Source organism: Acartia tonsa, chromosome 15 (genome assembly GCF_053477335.1).
Source record: "Acartia tonsa isolate MP-2025a chromosome 15, ASM5347733v1, whole genome shotgun sequence".
NCBI classification, from domain to species: domain Eukaryota; kingdom Metazoa; phylum Arthropoda; class Copepoda; order Calanoida; family Acartiidae; genus Acartia; species Acartia tonsa.
Genome location: NC_137274.1, coordinates 18,649,130 through 18,670,130, shown reverse-complemented (window position 1 = coordinate 18,670,130; position 21,001 = coordinate 18,649,130). Strand labels below are relative to the sequence as shown.

Here is a 21,001-nt window from a genome sequence, read left to right as displayed (position 1 = left end):
CAGGTATAAAAATTATTATTAGACCATAATACTAAAATATCTTATATTATCACAAAATTAACTTTTTGCAATAAAAAACCTATAGACTATTGTTGTTAACCCTTAACAGCCAGGCCATTTGCCGAACCTTAATCAGTCACCCCCCCCCCCTATTATCTCAGTTCCTATTAGAGCTAGATGGCTAAAATTTTTTGTGCAAGTCCCCTGTTTGATAATGAATTTCCGACCTTAAGTAAGTCAAATTCAATTTTCGCTTCCTCCACCCTTTTATTTAACAACCTTTGTTTTCAGGTCCTTTTTTACTTGAAAATTTCAAACGGCTGTAATTTTCTTATTTTTGAAGCTAGAAGAAAATTTCTTTTTGCAGAAAATGTTTATCTTTATGTAAATTTTATATTTGAAATATCAAAATATAAATTTCAGCGGCCACAGCTGTACTTGGCAGCTGCCAGCCGCCAAAGTCGGCGGTCGGCAGGAAAACAGCGACAAATCTTTATGAAATTTTAATACATTATGTGGACATGTAACAAAACCTTTAGTTTAAAATTTGAAGTATCTAAGTAAAAAATTGCGGCCACAGTAGCCTTTTAAAGATTTCTGGAGACCTGGAGGATCAGGATCTGCAGGATCATTCCTGGAACATGAAATTGACTTGAACATCTGTATTTAATATGAGGATGTACTACTAGAGGATATTTTAGTATTTTGGTAAGATAAAGTGCTTTGTTTAAGTCAAAAAAAATTTTGCTCTTTACCTGGAAACCCCTGCCAGGTTTGCTGGCATCCTGTGCCCGCCAGGATGGAGATATTAAAAAAAATTCCAACTCTCAGTTATGTGTCATACCCATTCTTAATAAGTCACGCAGTTTGGGCTCTTTATCTTTCACACATAGAAAATGAGATAGAAAAACCCGACCATTAAGGGTTAAATAAATGGGTGAAGGAATCAAATCCAAAGAATTGCCCGACCCCTAATTTTACATGTTGATACAAAATTTACATAAAATATACATTCTCTGAAAATATTTTTCTTCAAAGTTAATAGAATAATAGCTTTTTAAATTCTTTTAAGCAATAAAGGGCGATAAAGCAAAATATGACCTTGACAAACAGTAGAAACAAGGATGACAACATCCATAAGTAGCGAAGCACAAAAAATGATGGATGGGAATACGTAAATAGATTTAAAGTGCATTAATATCAAGAATAGATTTATTGGAGAAATTAAACACAAAACCTTGTTTTATTTTGTATAATGATGATGGTCAAAGAAAATTACATAAAAGATGCTCATAACAATGGAAAAAATTATTTTGATACTGATATCCCAAAAAACGTTTTGAAATTATACAAAAAAAAACAAAGATATGGGGAAATATGTAAAATACATAAAAATAGCCAAAAACCTGCTAAAAGGCAGTCTGACCACCATGGTTGTTTTCTTCAAACGACAGGAAATTAAATTTTTAAATCCTTTAAAAATTTAGAAAATCGGACTATATACATCAGAGATATGGAAAAATAAGGGAAAAAATTTTAAAAAGCCAAAAACCTGCTAAAAGCAGTCTAACCACTATGGTTGTTTTTTCAACAACAGGAAATTTAATTTTGATATATATAACTGAAAAAATTTTGGAAATTGGACCAAAAACACCAAAGATATGAAGAAAAATGTGAAAAATACAAATAAGCCTAAAACCTGCTGAAACGCAGTCTGACCGTCATAGTTGTTTTCTTTAAAGGACAGGAAATTTAATTTTGATATCTATAACTGAAAAAATTTGAAAATCGGACCATAAATACTGAAGATATGGAGAAAAAAAAATAGCCTAAAACCTGCTAGAAAGCGGTCCTACCTCCATCTTTGTTATATAAATAATTGTGCTTCTTAATTATGGGAATGTTGTCTAAAAATTTAAGCATTCAATTTTTTATAGGAGCTGAGTAAATCCCATTTCCCCCATAGCATTACAGACTGACGGACAGACTAACGGACTAACTGACGGACAAAGTGAATTATAGATCAGCTTTGCTACTAAAAATGAATATATGATTCAGGCTTGATTTGATTATTGAAACACTTTAATTGCCCACCTCTTGATGGTCCAGCCTCTATCCAGAACTCCCCCCCCCCCCTCCCCTGATTGTTAAGTGTTAATCATCAAGTTTTTCTTTAAACAAGGATGACAAAGCAAAGCGAAGCTCTGAATAGTTGTATAGTGTCTGAACTGAATAACAGAATATAAAAGAATAAGAGTCAAAGCAAAATTGTAAGTAAATTTGTTGAAAAATTGCTTGATACAGGATAATGTTTTTGGACATACTTACATATTTAGGACTTGATCATAGAGTTGCTCTGCTTATAATATTGTTCTTTGTTGTCCCATGAATCAATATACCAAAGATCAGATCAAACGGATAATTAGATCACATAAAAATTTGTTGTTAAAAAAGTAGAAAAATCAGCATGTTTAAAATGTATGTACGGACATTATTGTAATAATTATAAAGTTGCTACGCTATCTAGATCGTACCTAACTACTACAAGAATCATCATGCAAAGTTTGAAATTGATAGGACAATTCTAACAAGCCTAAATTAACGAATAAAAGCTATCAATCCCGGACGTAAGGACAGAGCCTAATTATAGAAAAGCTTCACTTTTAAAAGTTGAGAAAATAATGAATGAATTTACCAGACAAACTGTTCTCTTGAATTTTTGCTCCAGGCTCCAGAAACTTGTTAACAAGTTCAGTAGAAACATTTCCATTGCATACAGCTTTTCTTATTTCTAAACAATTTAGAAATATGTAATTAATTAGGTATAAGGTATAACCGACAAGCAAAATAAATCTGAAACAATATTTCTGGGGCAAATGGAGAGGTCATCAATTTTGTGATGCGTTGCCCCCCAATGACAGCTGAAATAACATATTGTTTTCATTGTTTATTAAGTCGGTTTATTAAGTCGGTAATTAATTAGAAGAAACTTTTTTAAGAGTGTATTTGTGTATGTAAATATACACTATACAATTGGTTTCAACCTAGACATAGTTTAATCTCAGCTCATACAGAAAAAAAATTAATTTGAAAAAAAATCACGAAACCTATAGAACAACAACATGTAAAATTGACGACATCTCCATCTGCCCCCCAAATATTATCTAGATTTAACTCGCTCGTTGGTTCTACCTTATTTCTGTGTTAATCTTATGATTGAAAAAAAAACGTGACATTATAAGTAAATATTATTCAAATTAGGAAAAAAAATATTTTTACCATAAAAATTATCTTTGTTTGTTTTGAATTTATGCTCATTATTTACTTCTTGACCACCTTCTATCTCAAACAAATTTTTAGATTAAAATGACATGTAGATTGCTAAGACCTTAACATATCTAAATTAACCCTTAACGGTTGGGGGGGGGAGGCGTTGAACGCCCCCCCATCCGGTTTTTTCTATTATAAGTTTTACTTTTAACAAAAAAAAGGGAAAAGTTACATACAGACGGACCTACACTAATTATAAAAAACTTCGCTTAAAAAAAATGCTAGCCACGTGTGTAGTAGTGGAAAAGAGTGAGAAAACTAGATAAAATTATATTCACTGGATGCTCAACAAACAAGGATGACAACATCCATAGAAGCGAAGCTTTGAAACCGTAGGACAAACAAACTTTAACACTTGTAGGGGGACAGAACTTAACAATCATATATAAATGTTAACAAAATTTGAAGTAAATTTGTTGAAAAATGCTTACATACAGGCTAATTGTTAAGTACATACTTACATTTTTAGGACTTGATTCTAGAGTTACTCCTATAGGAATCAGTATTCCAAAAATCAGAACCGGTTCTAATCCACCAGTGTCAAATGAATACGAGAAAATTGCTTACCCGGATCCACATCAGTATATCTGTTATCATTTTCTAATCCTTTGTCATCTTCTTTAATGTCTAAACAAAGATGTAACAAAAGTTTATCATTATTTTAAGATTTTTTTATTTAGGTAATTTTCTGTTCACCTTAGACCCAAAAAAATATTTCCAGAATGCCTTCTAAATGATTAATATTCGCTGAATTAGAACCGGTTTTCAGCAAAACTAGTGGCACTTTAGAATATTTTATACAATTTTTTTTCTAGGAACAATTTATCTTGGGAGGGTGAAGGAACCCTCACCTAAAATAGTTATGAACCTTTCCAGGACCTAATCAAAGCTACATTATATAGGTGAACCATGTTGGTTCAGCAGCTTGTGAGATTCTTTAGTACAGATCATGTTACTTTTTTATACAGATTACATTTTGGGCTTATCTAAATGGGGTGTTTTGTTTTTTGGTAAGGTTTTATTAGAGGCAGGGCAGCCCTGGAGGGTTAGTTTTTAGATTTGAGACTTGCAGGGTTAATGCCATCCTCATGGGTTAGGCAAAAAAGAAACCAATTCATTTTATAAATAGGGGTTGGGGTAAGAATAATTTGAGAGAAAGCACAATAAAACAAGGATCTAAAGGGGTAAGACAATGGCAGATAAATTGATGTACATCTCCAATGATTATACACAAAGTTATACCCGTCTGTTGATTACAATTAGTAGTTTCGTTTGGACACTCAACTAAATAAACCAAAACTCAAATTTCAATAAAAGTCCCAAAGGTTGTTAAGTCAACAAATAAGAAAATGTTGTTATAAGACTTTGGGGACTAGTATAATAAACAGCGCAATTCCCCCCCCCCCCCCTGACAATAAAATCTCACCTATAGCTTTGGATAAGCATCCTCCAACATTTAGCAGCAAACAAACCTTAAATATTTTCTTTTTAATTTTATCGTATTCATTCGAAACGGATTAATATCCAGTGGATTAGAACTGGTTCTCATCAATACGAATAAACTATGTCTATCATCATATTATATCCAGTTTTCTACAAATATAAAAACTGGTTTTAATCTTATAATTGTACATTTTATATGCGCGGAAAGCTGTTTATAATTAATATGATGCAAGAAATAACTATTATATACTTTTTTAGTAGCGAAGCTACTCAATAGTTCACAATGTCCGTCCATCTGTCAGTCTGTCCGTAATTAATGAATTGGGGGGAACAGATAAGAAAATTAGATAGATAGATAGATAGATAGATAGATAGATAGATAGATAGATAGATAGATAGATAGATAGATAGATAGATAGATAGATAGATAGATAGATAGATAGATAGATAGATAGATAGATAGATAGATAGATAGATAGATAGATAGATAGATAGATAGATAGATAGATAGATAGATAGATAGAAAGATAGATAGGTAGATAGATAGATAGATAGATAGAAAGATAGATAGATAGATAGATAGATAGATAGATAGATAGATAGATAGATAGATAGATAGATATATATATGTATAATATGTACTCACAAAACTAAATGTTATCATGATCACGTATGAGAAAGAACTGAACTACTAGTGGTGGTGGTGCTGCTAGTCACCTTCAGATTTCTCTTTTTTCAGGGCCAACAAGTTTTCTTTTTAAATTGTAATTCACAAGTCAACTTTTCAGTGTATGTGTGTGTGTAGTGATCTAAAGGGATAAAACAATGGCCGATAAATTGATGTACATCCCCAATGATGATATACAAGATAACCTTTTCTGTAGATTTAAATTAGTGGTGGAAATGTTTGGACACTCAACATAATGAATCAACTAATCAAAATTTTCTAAAGTCCCCAAAGTTATTAAGCCAACGAATAAGAAAAGATTATTACAGTGTACTGTCCCCTCCCTTCCTGCACATACCAACACACACAAACACCAGAACCAAAACATCCCCACACACAAAGAGAGAGGGGACAATGGTTTATTATAGCATTTTCTTATTATCTAGCTTAACAAGTTTGGAGACTTTTAATTAATTTTGATTGGTTTTTGGTTGGTCCATTAGGTTGAGTGTTTAAATCTTTTAAACTAGGTGGGGTAATTTTGTTTATCAACATTGTCCTTTCCTAACAGTTAGTTAACTTAATGTTAAGCCAACGAAAAGTAGCACATTATTATAAAACTTTAGGGACTAGTGTAATGAATAGCCCATTTTCTCTCTCTCTGTGTAAATACTTATCCAGTAGGGAAGGGGACATTGGATTATAAATGAAACCCATGCATACCCAAAGTTTTTTTAACTACATTATCTTATTTGATGGCTCAAAAACTTATTTTCATGAAAACTAGATTAACCCTTACAACTCGGGCCCCAATTCCCACCTTAATAGATCAAAAATGACATTGAAAAAACTAGAGGGGGGGTCATTGACCCCCCCCCCCCTCCGATCTGTAAGGGTTAATGTTACATCTATAGGCTCAAATAAGAGGATGGGGGGGGGGGGGGGAAGGGTGTTTATACCCCAAAACTTAAAAAAATTTTCATCCTAATTAAAAAAATTACATTTGATTCTCCCCCCTCTCAAGTGTTTGAAAACTTGCATTTTCCGCTATGTCAGATACGTGACATAAAGACTTTGTAAAAGTAGAGGGAATGCCTTGGCCAAAAATAGACGCAACGCATTACTATGCACAGTTAGGACTACCACAAAGACAAAGAAATCCTTATACTAAAGCAACAGGATGTTTGTTTGTCTGTGTGTCTGTACCGAAGGATCTTGCTAACCACTGAACCGATCGGGTTCTCCTTAACAGGGTAGATTCTCATATATCCAGGGAAGGTTTTTAACTATTTTGGGAGAGGGTACCACCACCCTCCGAAGAAAAATCACAAAAAATCGAAATTTTTTTTACGTTCTCGATTTTAGAAAGAGAGTTCAACGTATAAACGTCAAAAAAACATTTAAAGTGCCACTAGAGGCCTATAGGGGTGAGCCGCTAGTTATGTTAAAAGCACTAAATACAATGAGTAGTTTTATAAACCTATGACTAGGTTTTTAGTTGACGGTTAGACTGGCCCAAAAATCTAAATTCTGACCAAAAAGTTTAACGGATTGTTCCTATAAATTCGGATATTGTTCGGATATAAATGGCAGGGTGTACATCCTCAATGATGATACAAATATTTCCTTTACTGTAGATTAAAATTATTGATTAAAACGTTTTGACACTCATTTAAATGAATAAACCAACCAAAATTCAATAAAAGTCCCAAAAGTTGTTAAGCAAACTTGTAAGAAATGTTATTGAAAACTTTGTGGACTATTGTAATAAACATCCAATTGTCCCCTTCCTTCCAAGTTCCTCCACTGTTTTTCTATTGGCTGATATTTAGTTATTATGTATCTAGAATATATCTATTAGGATAAAAATCACGAAACCTTTACATTATTTTTATCAAAGCTTAGTAGTAATGATTTCTTTTAGTTCTGCCCCCCCCCCCCCCCCCACCCACTCCCAAATATTAATTTAGATTTATTTAGCTTTATTAGTTGGGGTGTCTAGTACTAGTCCCCAAAGTTTTATATTAAACTCTTATCATTCATTAGCTTTACAACTTTGGGGACTTTTATTGAATTTTGATTGGTTGTTTCATTAAGTTCAATGTCCAAACGTTTCAATCACTAATTGTAAACTAAAGAAGGGGTGCTTTTGTGCATCATCATTGGGAATGTATATAGATTTATCGTGCATTGTCTTATCCCTTTAGATTCCTGTTCCATTGTACCGCCCTCCCCCCTTCCCTTGCTGCTACCATCATTCTTATTATTTCTGACGCATCCGACAGTCCAACAGTTCGTGGCTGAACCCTAATCTGGCCACCAGCGGTGGCAGCAGCAGCGTGGCTAAACTTGAAAATTATTTATCAGATTTACTATTAGAACATAGAAATAATCACCCCTCCCCTTATTTTCAATTTATTTTCAAAATAAGAGGAGAGTGGTTCTGTTAAAGGAAGCCTGCAAGAAATACCACGCTTTAACTGCTGAAAGACTGCCACAAGTAGAGCAAATACCCCAAATTTGAAGCCTTCAGCTTCTATAACAAAAAAGTTCTAGGCATTTTAAAATGACATTTTATGTACAATGAAAATTTTGAAAGAATTGCAATGCTCATGTTGAAAACTTTGAAATTAAACTACCTGGCCTAGAAACAAAATTATAAGCTTATTTTTGTCATAAATTTAGGTTTCCAGTAACTAATTATATTTTTACAATAAAAATACCCATTTTTATAGTCAAAATCATTAAAAAAAATTAAGTTTCACTTTCGTTGTACCGAATGTACTGTAGCCAATCAGAAGGCTGAATCCGCTTAACAACCAATCACAGCTAAGCTTGTATTAGTTTACCCCTTTGTTTCCACTATGATTTTTGTTTAAAATGCAATTTAAATCGAATTTTTTTCATAGATTTTGACTATGAAATGTTGTGTTTTTATTGTAAAAATGTAATTGGTTACAGGCAATCTAAGTTTCTGACAAAGATAAGGTTATAATTTTGTGTCTAGGCGACGTAATTTAAAATTGTTTTTTCTTTTATGAGCATTGAAAATCTTTCAAAAATTCCATTGTACATAAAATGCTATTTTGAAATGCCTAGAACTTTTTTGTTATTGAAGCTTAAGGTTTTAAATTTGGGGTATTGGGTCTTCTTGTGGCAGTCTTTCAGCAGTTAAAGCGTGTTATTTCTTGCAGGCTTCCTTTAAGGATCTAAAGGTATAAGACAATGTCCGATAAATTGATGTAGATTACAATTAGTGGTTAAAACGTTTTGACACTTAACTGAATGAACAAACGTATTAAAATTCATTAAAAGTCCTCAAGATTGTTAAGCCAACAAATGAAAATAATAATAAACAGCCCAATGGCCCCACACACACATACACACACAAACACACACACACATACACACACACACACACACAAACACACACATGCACCTACTTGAATAACAGTTCAAACCATAGTTTTAAAACAAACAAGGATGGCAACATCCATAAACGATTGGACAAACAAACATTAACTAAATAACTAGATAATCAGAATATAAATGCATAAAAGTCGAAACAAAATTTCAAGTACATTTGTTGAAAAACTGTATAAATACAGGATAATATTAAAAGACATACTTACAATTTTAGGACTTGATTATATAGAGCCTTTGCTAATCACATTGTATTTCGTTGTCTAGGAATCAGTATTCCAAAAATCAGATCAATCGGATAATTATATCACATTAAAATTTGTAGATAAAAAAGTTAAAAATCAAAATGTTTAAAATGGACATACGGACATAGAGTTGCTACTCTTTCTGAATCGTACTAACTACTACATAAATCACCATGCAAAGTTTAAAATCAATTACAATTCTAATATTCTGATTATTCAGTTCTGACACTCTAAAAGTGTTAATGTTCATTTGTTCTACCATTTCAGAGCTTAGCTTTTATGGATGTTGTCATCCTTGTTTTTTACCTAAACATTAAATTTGATGAAGATATTTCAAGTAATAAAAATGAAAAAAAAATCCATCAAATGAAAAGTGAAAAATCCGTGAATTTTAAAAATAAAATTTTAGTTTTTATTGGCATCTGAAAAATGAAAATGTATTAAACATCAACTAAGGTAAAATATTGTATAAACAAGGATGACAACATCCATTAAAGCAAATCTCAACAAATTTACAAGCAAACGAACTCAAGCAATGTAGATTGACAGCCAGGGAGGGAGGGGACATTTGACGGTAAATCATACTGGTCCCAAATAATTTTAACACTTTTTTTTGGATTAAACAACTTTTGGGATTTGATTTGTATGTACAAACTAGCATTGTATAAACTTTTCAACCATTCATTTAAACCCACAGAATTGATAATTTTGTTAATTCACCATCATATTAATATTATTTTATCGCCAATTTTCTTATCAGATCCAAATGGACAGCGCCTACAATTTAAACCAACCGAACGGGGATGTAAAGGGAAAGACAATGGCCGATAAATTAATGTACAACCCCAATGATTATCTACAAAATTACTCCTTCTTTAGATTACAATTTGTAGTTAAAACGTTTGGTTACTCAACTTTATGAACAAACCAATCAAAATATAATAAAAGTCCCCAAAGTTGTTAAACCAACGAATAAGAAAGTGTTATGTAAAGCTTTGGGGACTATTATGATAAACATCCCAGTGTCCTCTCCCTCCCCAGCAATCAACAGTGTCTAAACTTTTCTACCGATTACTTAATCTTTACAAGATAATTTTGTGTTATTAAACATTCTATTTACCTATATGTTTGTCTGTGTGTATAACTTAAGATCATTCTAAATACTAAAATTATGTCTTCTTACTGTATATTCTATTTACCTATATGTTTGTCTGTGTGTATAACTTTAGATCATGCTAAATACTAAAATTATGTCTTCTTACTGAATATTCTATTTACATATATGTTTGTTTGTGTGTATAACTTAAGATCATGCTAAATACTAAAATTATGTCTTCTTACTGAATATTCTATTTACCTACATATATGTTTGTCTGTGTGTATAACTTAAGATCATGCTAAATGCTAAAATTATGTCTTTTTTATTGTTTATTCTGTATTTACTCAGTTTTGCAACAAATTTATAAACAATTTCTTTTAAACTTATAAATTAATGTTCTGCTTATTATGTTTAAACATTTATTAGGAACCTTGATTACTACTTGCCATAGTTTCTGACAGTAGCATTTTTACCTGTAACATTCAGCATGTATAGATACCAATCTGGTATTAATAATCAAAAGTCAGCCATCTGCTGCTACACAGCTAAACATCATAGTTTTGCTTTATTACTAACTAGCGGCTACTCCCCCTAGAAGCCTCTATACGCACTTAAGTCAGGAGAAAAAAAGTCTACCTCATCCCATTTAAATTTGAGTTTCAAAAGAGTAAAAAAATATTTTTTGGGGGAGAGGGTGGTGAAGACACCCTCCCCAAAAATAGTTTAAAACCTTCCCAGGACCTATTAAAAGCTTCCCTGTAAAGGAGAACAATATCGGTTCAGTGGTAAGCTAGATCCTTTGGGACAGACAAAAAACGCTTACTTCTTTACATATTAGGATTACATTGATTGAGTATTTTTATAATTTTCATATCTTTTAAAATAATATATTGTAGTATGATCAGACTGAGTGACAAAGCAAGTTATAGAGCAACAAATTATATAACTTTTAATATTACAAAGCTTTAATTAAGAGACTTAAAACACAGATGATAAATATTGCAAATACAACAAATAGAACTTAAAGTGTAATAATGCTTTTATTTGGTTTAGTAATGCATTGTTATATAGGTAACCTGAATGAAGCCAAGCCACCAAGAGCCCTGGCGGATAATTCATTGTCAGGAGGGATCTCCTACCACAATGGAAGAAGAATGGAAAGGTAAGCACAGATGATAAATAGTTGTCAAATAAAGCAAATAGAACTCAAAGTGTAATGATCCTTAATATCTAGATGCTTTTCTTTGTGTTAATAATGCTTTGTTATATAGGTAACCTGGATCAAGCCAAGCCACCATGAGCCTTAGTGGATAATTCAACGCCAGGAGGGATGTCCTACCACAATGAAGGAACAAACAAGACAGAAGATTAGGTAAGCACTTTGATCCTGTTACAGTTAGGTGCCATGTATAAAAAAAATTATAATCATCAAGAATGTCCATTTAATACATGCAGATTTTATGACCTTTTACCAATTCATTCATCTGAATTTTAGAATATTGATTTATAGAAAAACAAGGTATAATATTTAGAGTCATTAAACAGTATCCTTATTTAATATCTTTCATCTCATTTAATACAATTTTTTAGGCATAAAAGATAATGTTCTGCTTATTAAGTTCTGACCTTCTAGAAAAGTTTATGTCCATATGAAATATCCTCAATCTTTAGAGCTTTGCTTTTATGGATAGTGTCATCCTAGTTAAAGTCATCCTAGGATAGAAATGACAATTGATCATTAGAGTAGCAACACTAAATAAAATAACCAACATCTAACAAAACATATTAAGAGTCAATGATTGAAAATATCCATAAAACCTTTTAGAAAATATAAAGCATCTTTTTAAGACTCAATATTTAAGTTAAAATAACTCTTTCAGACTTGTAACTGACAGACAAAGAAAATTAAAAGTAGCTAAGCTAGTAAACAAAATTAAAATTATAAGTAAAAAAACTTTAAAATCTAAATATTCTTATTTTGAAAATCATGAATCATACAATAATCAAGTTTTATATAAAAAAGGCACAATATTTTAAAATGATGACTATAAAGCATTGTAGGTAATCATTCTGTTCACCCAAAGCAGTTCTATTCTGAAATATTAATTAATCAAAATTATACAGATATATGATATAAACAGATAGACTGGTAAAATTCAAAGATAGATATAGAGAAATTAAAGATTAGCACAAAAGTCCTTTTTTTGTCTGTTTATTGTGAGTTTTAGATTAGTTATTTTGAGATAGACAGATCAGCAAATATACATAGAAAGATATGTTTAGATTTATAAAATTATATATGTAGATAGAAAGATAAATATCTTCTGCCTTAAACATTTAAATAGTTATAGATTTATAATTAAGGATTATAATAGAGATATATTCTTGAAATAGTTCCCAGACTATAAATAATAATAAGTATTCAAGTATTAATTACTAGATATATCTACAGTTAAGTAAATAAATACATAGTTTTTTTAAGGGGGGGGGGGGGGTTAGGTTGTGCCAAAATTCCGTAAATGTGTGAGTTTAAAGCTTTAAAACAGTAATAGAACGATAATATTCACTAAATATAAATAAATAATTTTTTGGTCTATGGTTCTATTCAATAAGGAATATACACATGTTTAGTGAATATTATCGTTCTACTACTGTTTATAAGCCTTAAAACTCACCCCCTTACGGAATTTTTGCACAACCTACCTTCCCCTTTATTTCATAAATAAGGAGAGGAGAGATCTGCACTTTGAGGGAAAGCGCTGATATTGTTTATCAACCTTATTATCATAATGGTTTATTTAATTGTTTTACCTTGATATGTATAAGACTAACACCAACGGTTACACTTTCCTCCTGAAAAAAATTAATTTATAACCATTTAGATTTTTTATTGAATTGCCAGCTTTACACATAAAAGGGATTTGTTTTTTGATGGAAGGTGACTAGAAATAGCCTGAAACAATCCAAGAATCAAAAAAATTTTAAGTTTTCCTAATTTTGTAACTCAGGTTGATCAGTGGGGAAAGGGATCTTAATTTTTAAAGTTATATATACTTAGTTATTTATCTGACATATAGAAAAAATACATTAAAAACCAAATGAAAGGATGAACATACTTAACCAAGCTTACCATGTTCTCTAAGTATTTCTTGTACTTCTTTCTTTTCTAGCCTTTCTTCATCATTGTTCAAAGGATATTCTCTAAGAGCCCAATCCAGAGCTGTGTTCCCTATGATATTTATTGATTATTTGATAATATACAAATATTAACCATGTCAAAATTTGTTCATGTTAAATGATAATAGTCAAGTAGTCATAATATGATTACAATATTATTAATATTGTTAATATGTCAGCAATATGACTTTTTATTAGTTTATAAAGTTGGCATAAACTATATTTGAATTAGACATTTAGAATCAAAATGTTTCCAGATTTGAGAGGGTAAAAATATTATATCGTAGTTTAAAAGAGAGAGTGAGAGATGGAGAGTTAAAAAGAAAATAGATAGATAGATAGATAGGTAGATAGATAGATAGATATATTTATAGATAGATAGATAGATAGATATATAGATAGATATATAGATAGATAGATAGATATGTAGATAGATATATAGATAGATAGATAGATAGATAGATAGATAGATAGATAGATAGATAGATAGATAGATAGATAGATAGAAAGATAGATAGATAGATAGATAGATAGATAGATAGATAGATAGATAGATAGATAGATAGATAGATAGATAGATAGATAGATAGATAGATAGATAGATAGATATATAGATAGATAGATAGATAGATAGATAGATAGATAGATAAAAAGATATATAGATAGATAGATGTATATAGATAGAAAGAACATACTGTAACTAAAGATATACAAATAAAATATAATAATATTATGTAACTAACCATCATTATCTTTATGGTTCACATGAGCTCCATGTTCTAGAAGTATTCTGATTACTTCTGTGATTCCATTCTCTGCTGCATGCATAAGACTTGTCTGACCTAGACATAAATATGTTAGTTACATTATATATTCTTTAGTTCAGAGTATAGTTATAGATATACAGAGAGCAGTGTAAAGAGATAGATAAATATATATATAGATAGATAGATAGAATAAACTAAAGATATACTATATAGTTTAATAATATTAAGTAACTAACCATATATATCTTTATGGTTCACATCAGCTCCATGATTTAGAAGTAGTCTGATTATATCTGTGTATCCATACCGTGCTGCAACTATAAGACAGGTCCATCCTAGAAATAAATATATTAGTTACATTATATATTCTTTAGTTCAGAGTATAGTTAAAATATACAGAGAGAGGTATACAGAGATAAATATTTAGACTATAGATAGATAGATAGAATATACTAAATATACACTATATAGTATAATAATATTATGTAACTAACCATCATTAGCTTTATAGTTGACATCAGCTCCATATTGTAGAAGTAGTATGACTGTTTCTGTTTTTCCATACTGTGCTGCAACCATAAGACTGGTAGCTCCTAGATATAAATATATTAGATACTTTATATATTCTTTAGTTCAGAGTACAGTTATAGATATACAGAGAGAGGTGTAAAGAGATAGATAGAAAGAATATACTAAAGATACATTATTTGTTGCAGAGATAGATAAATAAATGAATACATGGACAATATATACTAAAGATACTATATATAGAATAAAATGCTATTATGTAACTAACCATATTTATCTTTATGGTTCACATTGGCTCCATGTTCTAAAAGTATTCTGATTACTTCTGTGTATCCATTCGTTGCTGCATGCATAAGACTTGTCATTCCTAGATATAAACATATTAGTTACATTATATATTATGTTGTTCAGAGTTCTAGATATACAGAAAGATATATGTGGAGAGATAGATAGATATAGAGTTAAATGAATATAATATGTATATAGATGGATAGAATATACTAAAGATACACTATATAGTATAATAATATTATGTAACTAACCTCTGTTGTCTTTATTGTGTACATCAGCTTTATATTCTAGAAGAAGTCTGACTGTTTCTGTGTTTCCATACCCTGCTGCATACATAAGACTTGTGTAACCTAGATATAAATATTATATATTCTTTAGCTCAGAGTACAGTTATAGATATACAGAGAGCAGTGTAAAGACATATATAGATAGAAATAGACTATAGATAGATAGATAGAATATACTAAAGATACATTATATAATTATAGTATAATAATATTATGTAACTAACCATAATTATTTTCATGGTTGACTTCAGCTCCATGTTCTAGAAGTATTCTGACTACTTCTGTTTTTCCATACCGTGCTGCAGCCATAAGACTTGTTTCACCTAGATATAAACATATTAGTTACATTATATATTCTTTAGTTCAGAGTACAGTTATAGATATACAGAGAGAGGTGTAAAGAGATAGATAGATAGAATATACTAAATATACAATATATAAATGGTATAATCGTATAATAATATTATGCAACTAACCTTTATTATCTATATGGTTGACATCAGCTTCATATTTTAGAAGTAGTCTGACTGTTTCTAAGTTTCCACTCCTTACTGCATGAATAAGAATTGACTCACCTATATATATATATAATAGTTATATTAGCTCAGAGTAGAATTATAGATATACAGTAATAGATATGCAAATTTATCCTCTTTTAATTTATTAAAGTTTGATTGGTTGGATCATTAAGTTGAGTGTACAAACGTTTCAAACGTTAATTTTAATCTACTAAAGTGATAATTGTATTTCATTATATGGGTTGTACATCAATTTATCGGTCATTGTCTTATCCCTTTAGATGAATCCAATGATTAAAGCTTACCAACAACGGCTGAAAACAAAATGTTGATAAAAAAAAGCAATTTCAGACCAGTGTGCAGTGATTAAAGCCTACCATAATAATTTTTCTCTTCAATATCAGCTCCAGCATCCAATAACTTGATAACTTCACCAGTAGATCCTGTTTCTACTGCTTCTAATAAATCTAAAAAGAAATATTTGTCAATTGACATTTACCTTGTGGTAATAGGAATCAGTTTTCCAAAATCAGATAAATAGGATAATTATATCACTTAAAAGTGACAAATCTGAATAAGCAGAATATAGATGCATAAGTCAAAACAAAATTATAAGTAAATTTGTTGCAAAACTGTTTGATTACAGTACACTGTTTAAGACATTATAAAGATGCTAGATTATAACATTGTACCTTTTTGTAATAAGAATGAGTTTTCTAAAAACCAAATGAAAAGCATATTTATATCACTTAAAAATTTATTGCTTCTCTTTAAATCTGAACAAAATGATTTTTAATTGACTTTATACCTTGTTGTAATGGGAATCAGTTTCCCAAAAATCAAATAAATAGAATAACTATATCACATAAAAATTTAATCACATAAAATGATTTGTAATTTAAAGAAATACACAAGGATGACAACATCAATAAAAGCAAAGCTCTGTAAAGGTAGGACAAACCAACATTAACACTGAATAGTGTCAAAACTGAATAAGCAGAATATAGATGCATAAGTCTAAACAAAATTGTTAGTAAATTTGTTGCAAAACTACTTGATTACAGTATACTGCTTAAGACACTATAGAGATGCTTTGCTTATAAAATTGTGCCTTGTTGTAATAGGAATCAGTATTCCAAAAATCAGATATTCATAAGATATGAAAATTTAGTGTCAAATATAATTAAAAATCGACATGTTTTAAATGAACATAAGTACATTCTGTTAACGATTTTAAAGTTGCTACTCTTTCCAAATCGTACCTAACTAATACAGGAATCACTATGCCAAGTTTGAAATTGATAGGACAATTCAAATCTGACTAAATTAAAGAAAAAAGCTTACTGTTATCTGACCGGACTGCCTTAATTATACAAAAATTGTAAATTGTATATTAGTAGAAAACTGGTTATAATACGATGCTATACATAATTTTTCAGTATGGCTGAGAACCGGTTATTAATCCACTGGATATTAATTGGTTTTGAAGCAATACTGTAAAAGTCATTTATCGCATCATATTATAGACAGCTTTCTGCGGATAGTAAGGCTGAGAACCGGTTCTAATCCACCAGATATTAATCGGTTTGAAAACTTACCTAGGTTAGAAAATGGTCTTGAAAAGCTGCAACCCACATACAACATAAAACAAACCTAAAAATATATTACCAACATCATACAAGGGTAAATAAATTAATGTACATCCCCAATGATGAATCACAAAATCCTCCCAAGAAAAAATTTATTTTTTATATTTTTAGAACAAAATCTAAAGTTTCAACGATTGTCAAAATCTACCCCTCCCACCCTTCATCAAGCGACACTAGAGGCCTCTAAGGGCGTAGCATCTAGTTGAAAAATAAATAAAAAAGTTGGTAATCTTTATAACACATAGCTTTTCTCAAATTATGGTCTGTGCATCTGTCAATTTGTATGTCACTTCATGGTTAACTTTTAGTTAATTTATGCATGTTAGAATGTCCTATAAATTTTCAAACTTTGGATGATGATTCCTGTAACAGTGCAATTAGGAAAGTTTAAAAATTTATTAGACAAACAAACACACCAGGGATTGCAAGGGATAAGACAATGGCCGATTCCGTCTGTAGATTTACAATGGTTGAAACGTGTTGACACTCAACTTAATGGACTAATCAATCAAAATCTACAAAAGTTCCCAAAATTGTTAAGCCAATAAATAAGAAAATGTTATTGTAAAACTTTTGTGGACTAGTGTAATTAACAGCACATTGTCCCCTCTCTCTCTGATTAGACATACAGACACACACTGTGTTACAGAGCAGTTTTGCTACTAAATTTTGTTAACTCACTAAGCTTAGTTTATTCATGTTAACTTATCAAAAGTCTATAAGTAACTAAAGCACTTGGTTCATTTTGTGTGTGTGTCTGTGTGTGTGCATCTGTATGTGTGTGTGTGTGTGTATGTGTGTAGTGTGTTCTGTGTGTGTGTGTCTGTGTGTGTGTATCTGTATGTGCGTGTGTGTGTATGTATGTGTGTGTGTATGTTTGTGTGTGTGTGCATGTGTGTGTGTGTAGAATCTTGTCGACCTTGATAATTAAGTATTTTTCCCAGGGATGGAGGGGACTTTGAACTGTTTATTATACTAGTCCCCAAAGTTTTACAATAACGTTTTCTTATTCATAGGCTCAACAACTTTAAGGACTTTTATTGAATTTTGATTAGTTGGTTGATTTAGTTTAATACACTCATTGTAATCTACATAAGGGATTATTTTATGTATCATCATTGGGGATGTACATCAACTTATTGGCCATTGTCTTATCCCTTTAGAGCCCTGTATTTTTCCAGCTTGTACTATGTTCAGTGCCACCAATGAAAATTTGTGTAATTTACAAAATTACAAAAAAGTGTAATTCACTGAATTAATTTCCTCAATATAAAAAACACTAACGGCTACGCCCCTACAGGCCTCTAGGGGTACTTGGGGAAGGGGGAGTTTAATTCAATAACCCATTTTTTTGGAGGGGAGGGGGGGGGGTAAATTTTTAAAAATAGTTAGAAATATTTCTAGGACATGTGTGAAGCTTTCCTCAAGTTATTGAGATCTCAAGCTTCAGAAAAAAATTAATACTTTATATATATAACTTTGTATTATAGATAAATAATGGCTACGCCCAAAGAGGCCTCTAGAGGCACTTAAGGATGGGGGAAGTTGAATCCTAAAACCTTTTTTTAAATTCATTTTTTTTTTATAACGTAAAAAAGTTTAGGGGGGAGGCCAGGGGAGTCGACAAACTCCCACCCAACCCAATTATTATTTTAGTTTAAAAATTTTATTTAATTTTTTTGGGAGGGAAGGTAATTTTTTAGGTTTTTTTTCTCTTGGGAGGGTGGTTGTACCCTCCTCCAAAATTGTTATAAACCTTCCCAGGACCTATGTGAAGCTACCCTGTAAAGGAGAACCTTATCAGTTCAGTAGTTATTGAGATCTTAAACTGTTTTTAACCTATTTTTAAAACATATATCAAAATATACTATGACACCAGTAGAATCAGACTGCAGAGCCTAAATTTGAATTAAGCCCCTGATTAACTTTTTATGGGAATTTTAAAATTAGTTTTTACTGTTGCTCAGCTCTGTAAAGGAGAACCTTATCAGTTCAGCGCTTAGCGAAATCTGTCAGTGCAAACAGACAGACATCATGTTACTAAATTATAAGTATTACAATATAAGAAAGTTAATCAATTTGGACCAATTTTTAGCTTTACAGACGCAAAAATCACTTTTACAGGGTGTTTCAAAAATTTCTCAGGAGTCCAAATATGGAGTGCCCACGCCAAATTTACTTCATATGTATTTAAAATGGATGATAATCACTCTCAAGGCGAAAAATGGGCAAAATATTTTGTGTGTTAGTGTCAAAAGTTAAAAAAACATGTTTTGACATTATTCTTGTGACACCCTGTAATTCATAATTTTTGTGATTTTTAAGAAAATTTCTATATTGTACTCATCTGGGGGATTAATTTGATATATAAAACATGTATGTAAGTTGAAAATTAATGTAAAAATTTTAAACTTGAAAATCACGAAAAAATGCCTTTTTTTCATTGTGAAAACACCACAGTGAGAAAATGCGCAAAAAATCGGACTTTAAATGGATATAAAAAGTTACATTCTTAGTTTTATGACCAAACGAATGAGACTGGAAGTTTTTATCAAAATATGAGACCTCATGCAGAAAAATGTTTTTTTTCATAAATAATGAGCCATCTGTATGTGTGTGTGTCTACCAAAGGATCTTGCTGAACTGATATGGTTTTCCTTTAAATTGTAGCCTCTCAAAGTTCCTCCAAATCGAAATCGCCATGAAAAAAAATAGCTATACCCCAAAAAAATAAAAAGGGGTGGGGGACAACTCCTCCCCTAAAAGAAATATAAACCCACAGTTAAAATTTCATTAATTTAAACATGTTAGAGTTGTTAAATCGATTTTAAACATTGCATGATGATTCCTTTAACAGTTAGGTAAACATAGCAACTATCTACTCATTACCTGAATGTATGTGCGGTCTATTTAAAATATGCAGATATTTAGCTTTTATGGCAACAACTTTTTATATGATCCTGTTCATCATTTAGGGCCTAAAAGTAAGTATGTCCTTTGTTTATCCTTTACTAGCGGCTACGCCCCCTAGAGGCCTCTAGTGGGACTTAAATGTATTTTTGTTTTTAATTTAAATATCAAATTTAAGAAATAATTGACTATGTTGTGTTAAAGTCTTTGTGGAAATTTTTTGTTGTTTGATTTTTTGTGATTTCTCTTGGGAGGGTGGTAATACCCTCCCAAAATAGTTATAAACCTTCCCGGGACCTATGAGAAGCTACTCTGTTAAGGAGAACCTGATCAGCTAGCGGTTAGCTAGAACATACAAACACACAGTCAAACATCCTGTTACTTTATTACAAAGATTTAAGCACTTACTTACAATTTTCTACATTTATTCAGATCTGAAACTCTACAAGCGTTTGTCCTCCTATTTTAGGGTAGGGATCTTAAGTGATAAGACAATGGCCGATAAATTGATGTACAAAATACACAAAATTACCCCTTCTGTGCATTTTCAATTAGTGGTTGAAACATTTGGACACTCAACTTATGAACCAACCAATGAGAATTTATTAAAAGTCTCAAAAGTTAATAATCCTACGGATAAAAAAACTTTGGGGACAATTGTAATAAA

The 21,001-nt window shown here is 30.9% G+C and overlaps 1 protein-coding gene across 1 annotated transcript in view; it reads right to left on the bottom strand.

Moving 5' to 3' along the window:
• The window catches only part of LOC145307420 (uncharacterized), a 178,204-nt gene that overhangs the window by 11,278 nt on the left and 145,925 nt on the right, over positions 1–21,001 (bottom strand). Inside the window, exons 16-24 of the mRNA XM_080149854.1 lie at positions 15,482–15,580; positions 15,222–15,320; positions 14,948–15,046; positions 14,646–14,744; positions 14,388–14,486; positions 14,128–14,226; positions 13,338–13,436; positions 3,898–3,957; positions 2,696–2,791 (exon numbers count right to left, since the gene is read on the bottom strand). Coding sequence (XP_080005980.1) covers positions 2,696–2,791; positions 3,898–3,957; positions 13,338–13,436; positions 14,128–14,226; positions 14,388–14,486; positions 14,646–14,744; positions 14,948–15,046; positions 15,222–15,320; positions 15,482–15,580 — 849 coding nt within the window. The remainder of the gene's footprint in view (positions 1–2,695; positions 2,792–3,897; positions 3,958–13,337; positions 13,437–14,127; positions 14,227–14,387; positions 14,487–14,645; positions 14,745–14,947; positions 15,047–15,221; positions 15,321–15,481; positions 15,581–21,001) is intronic.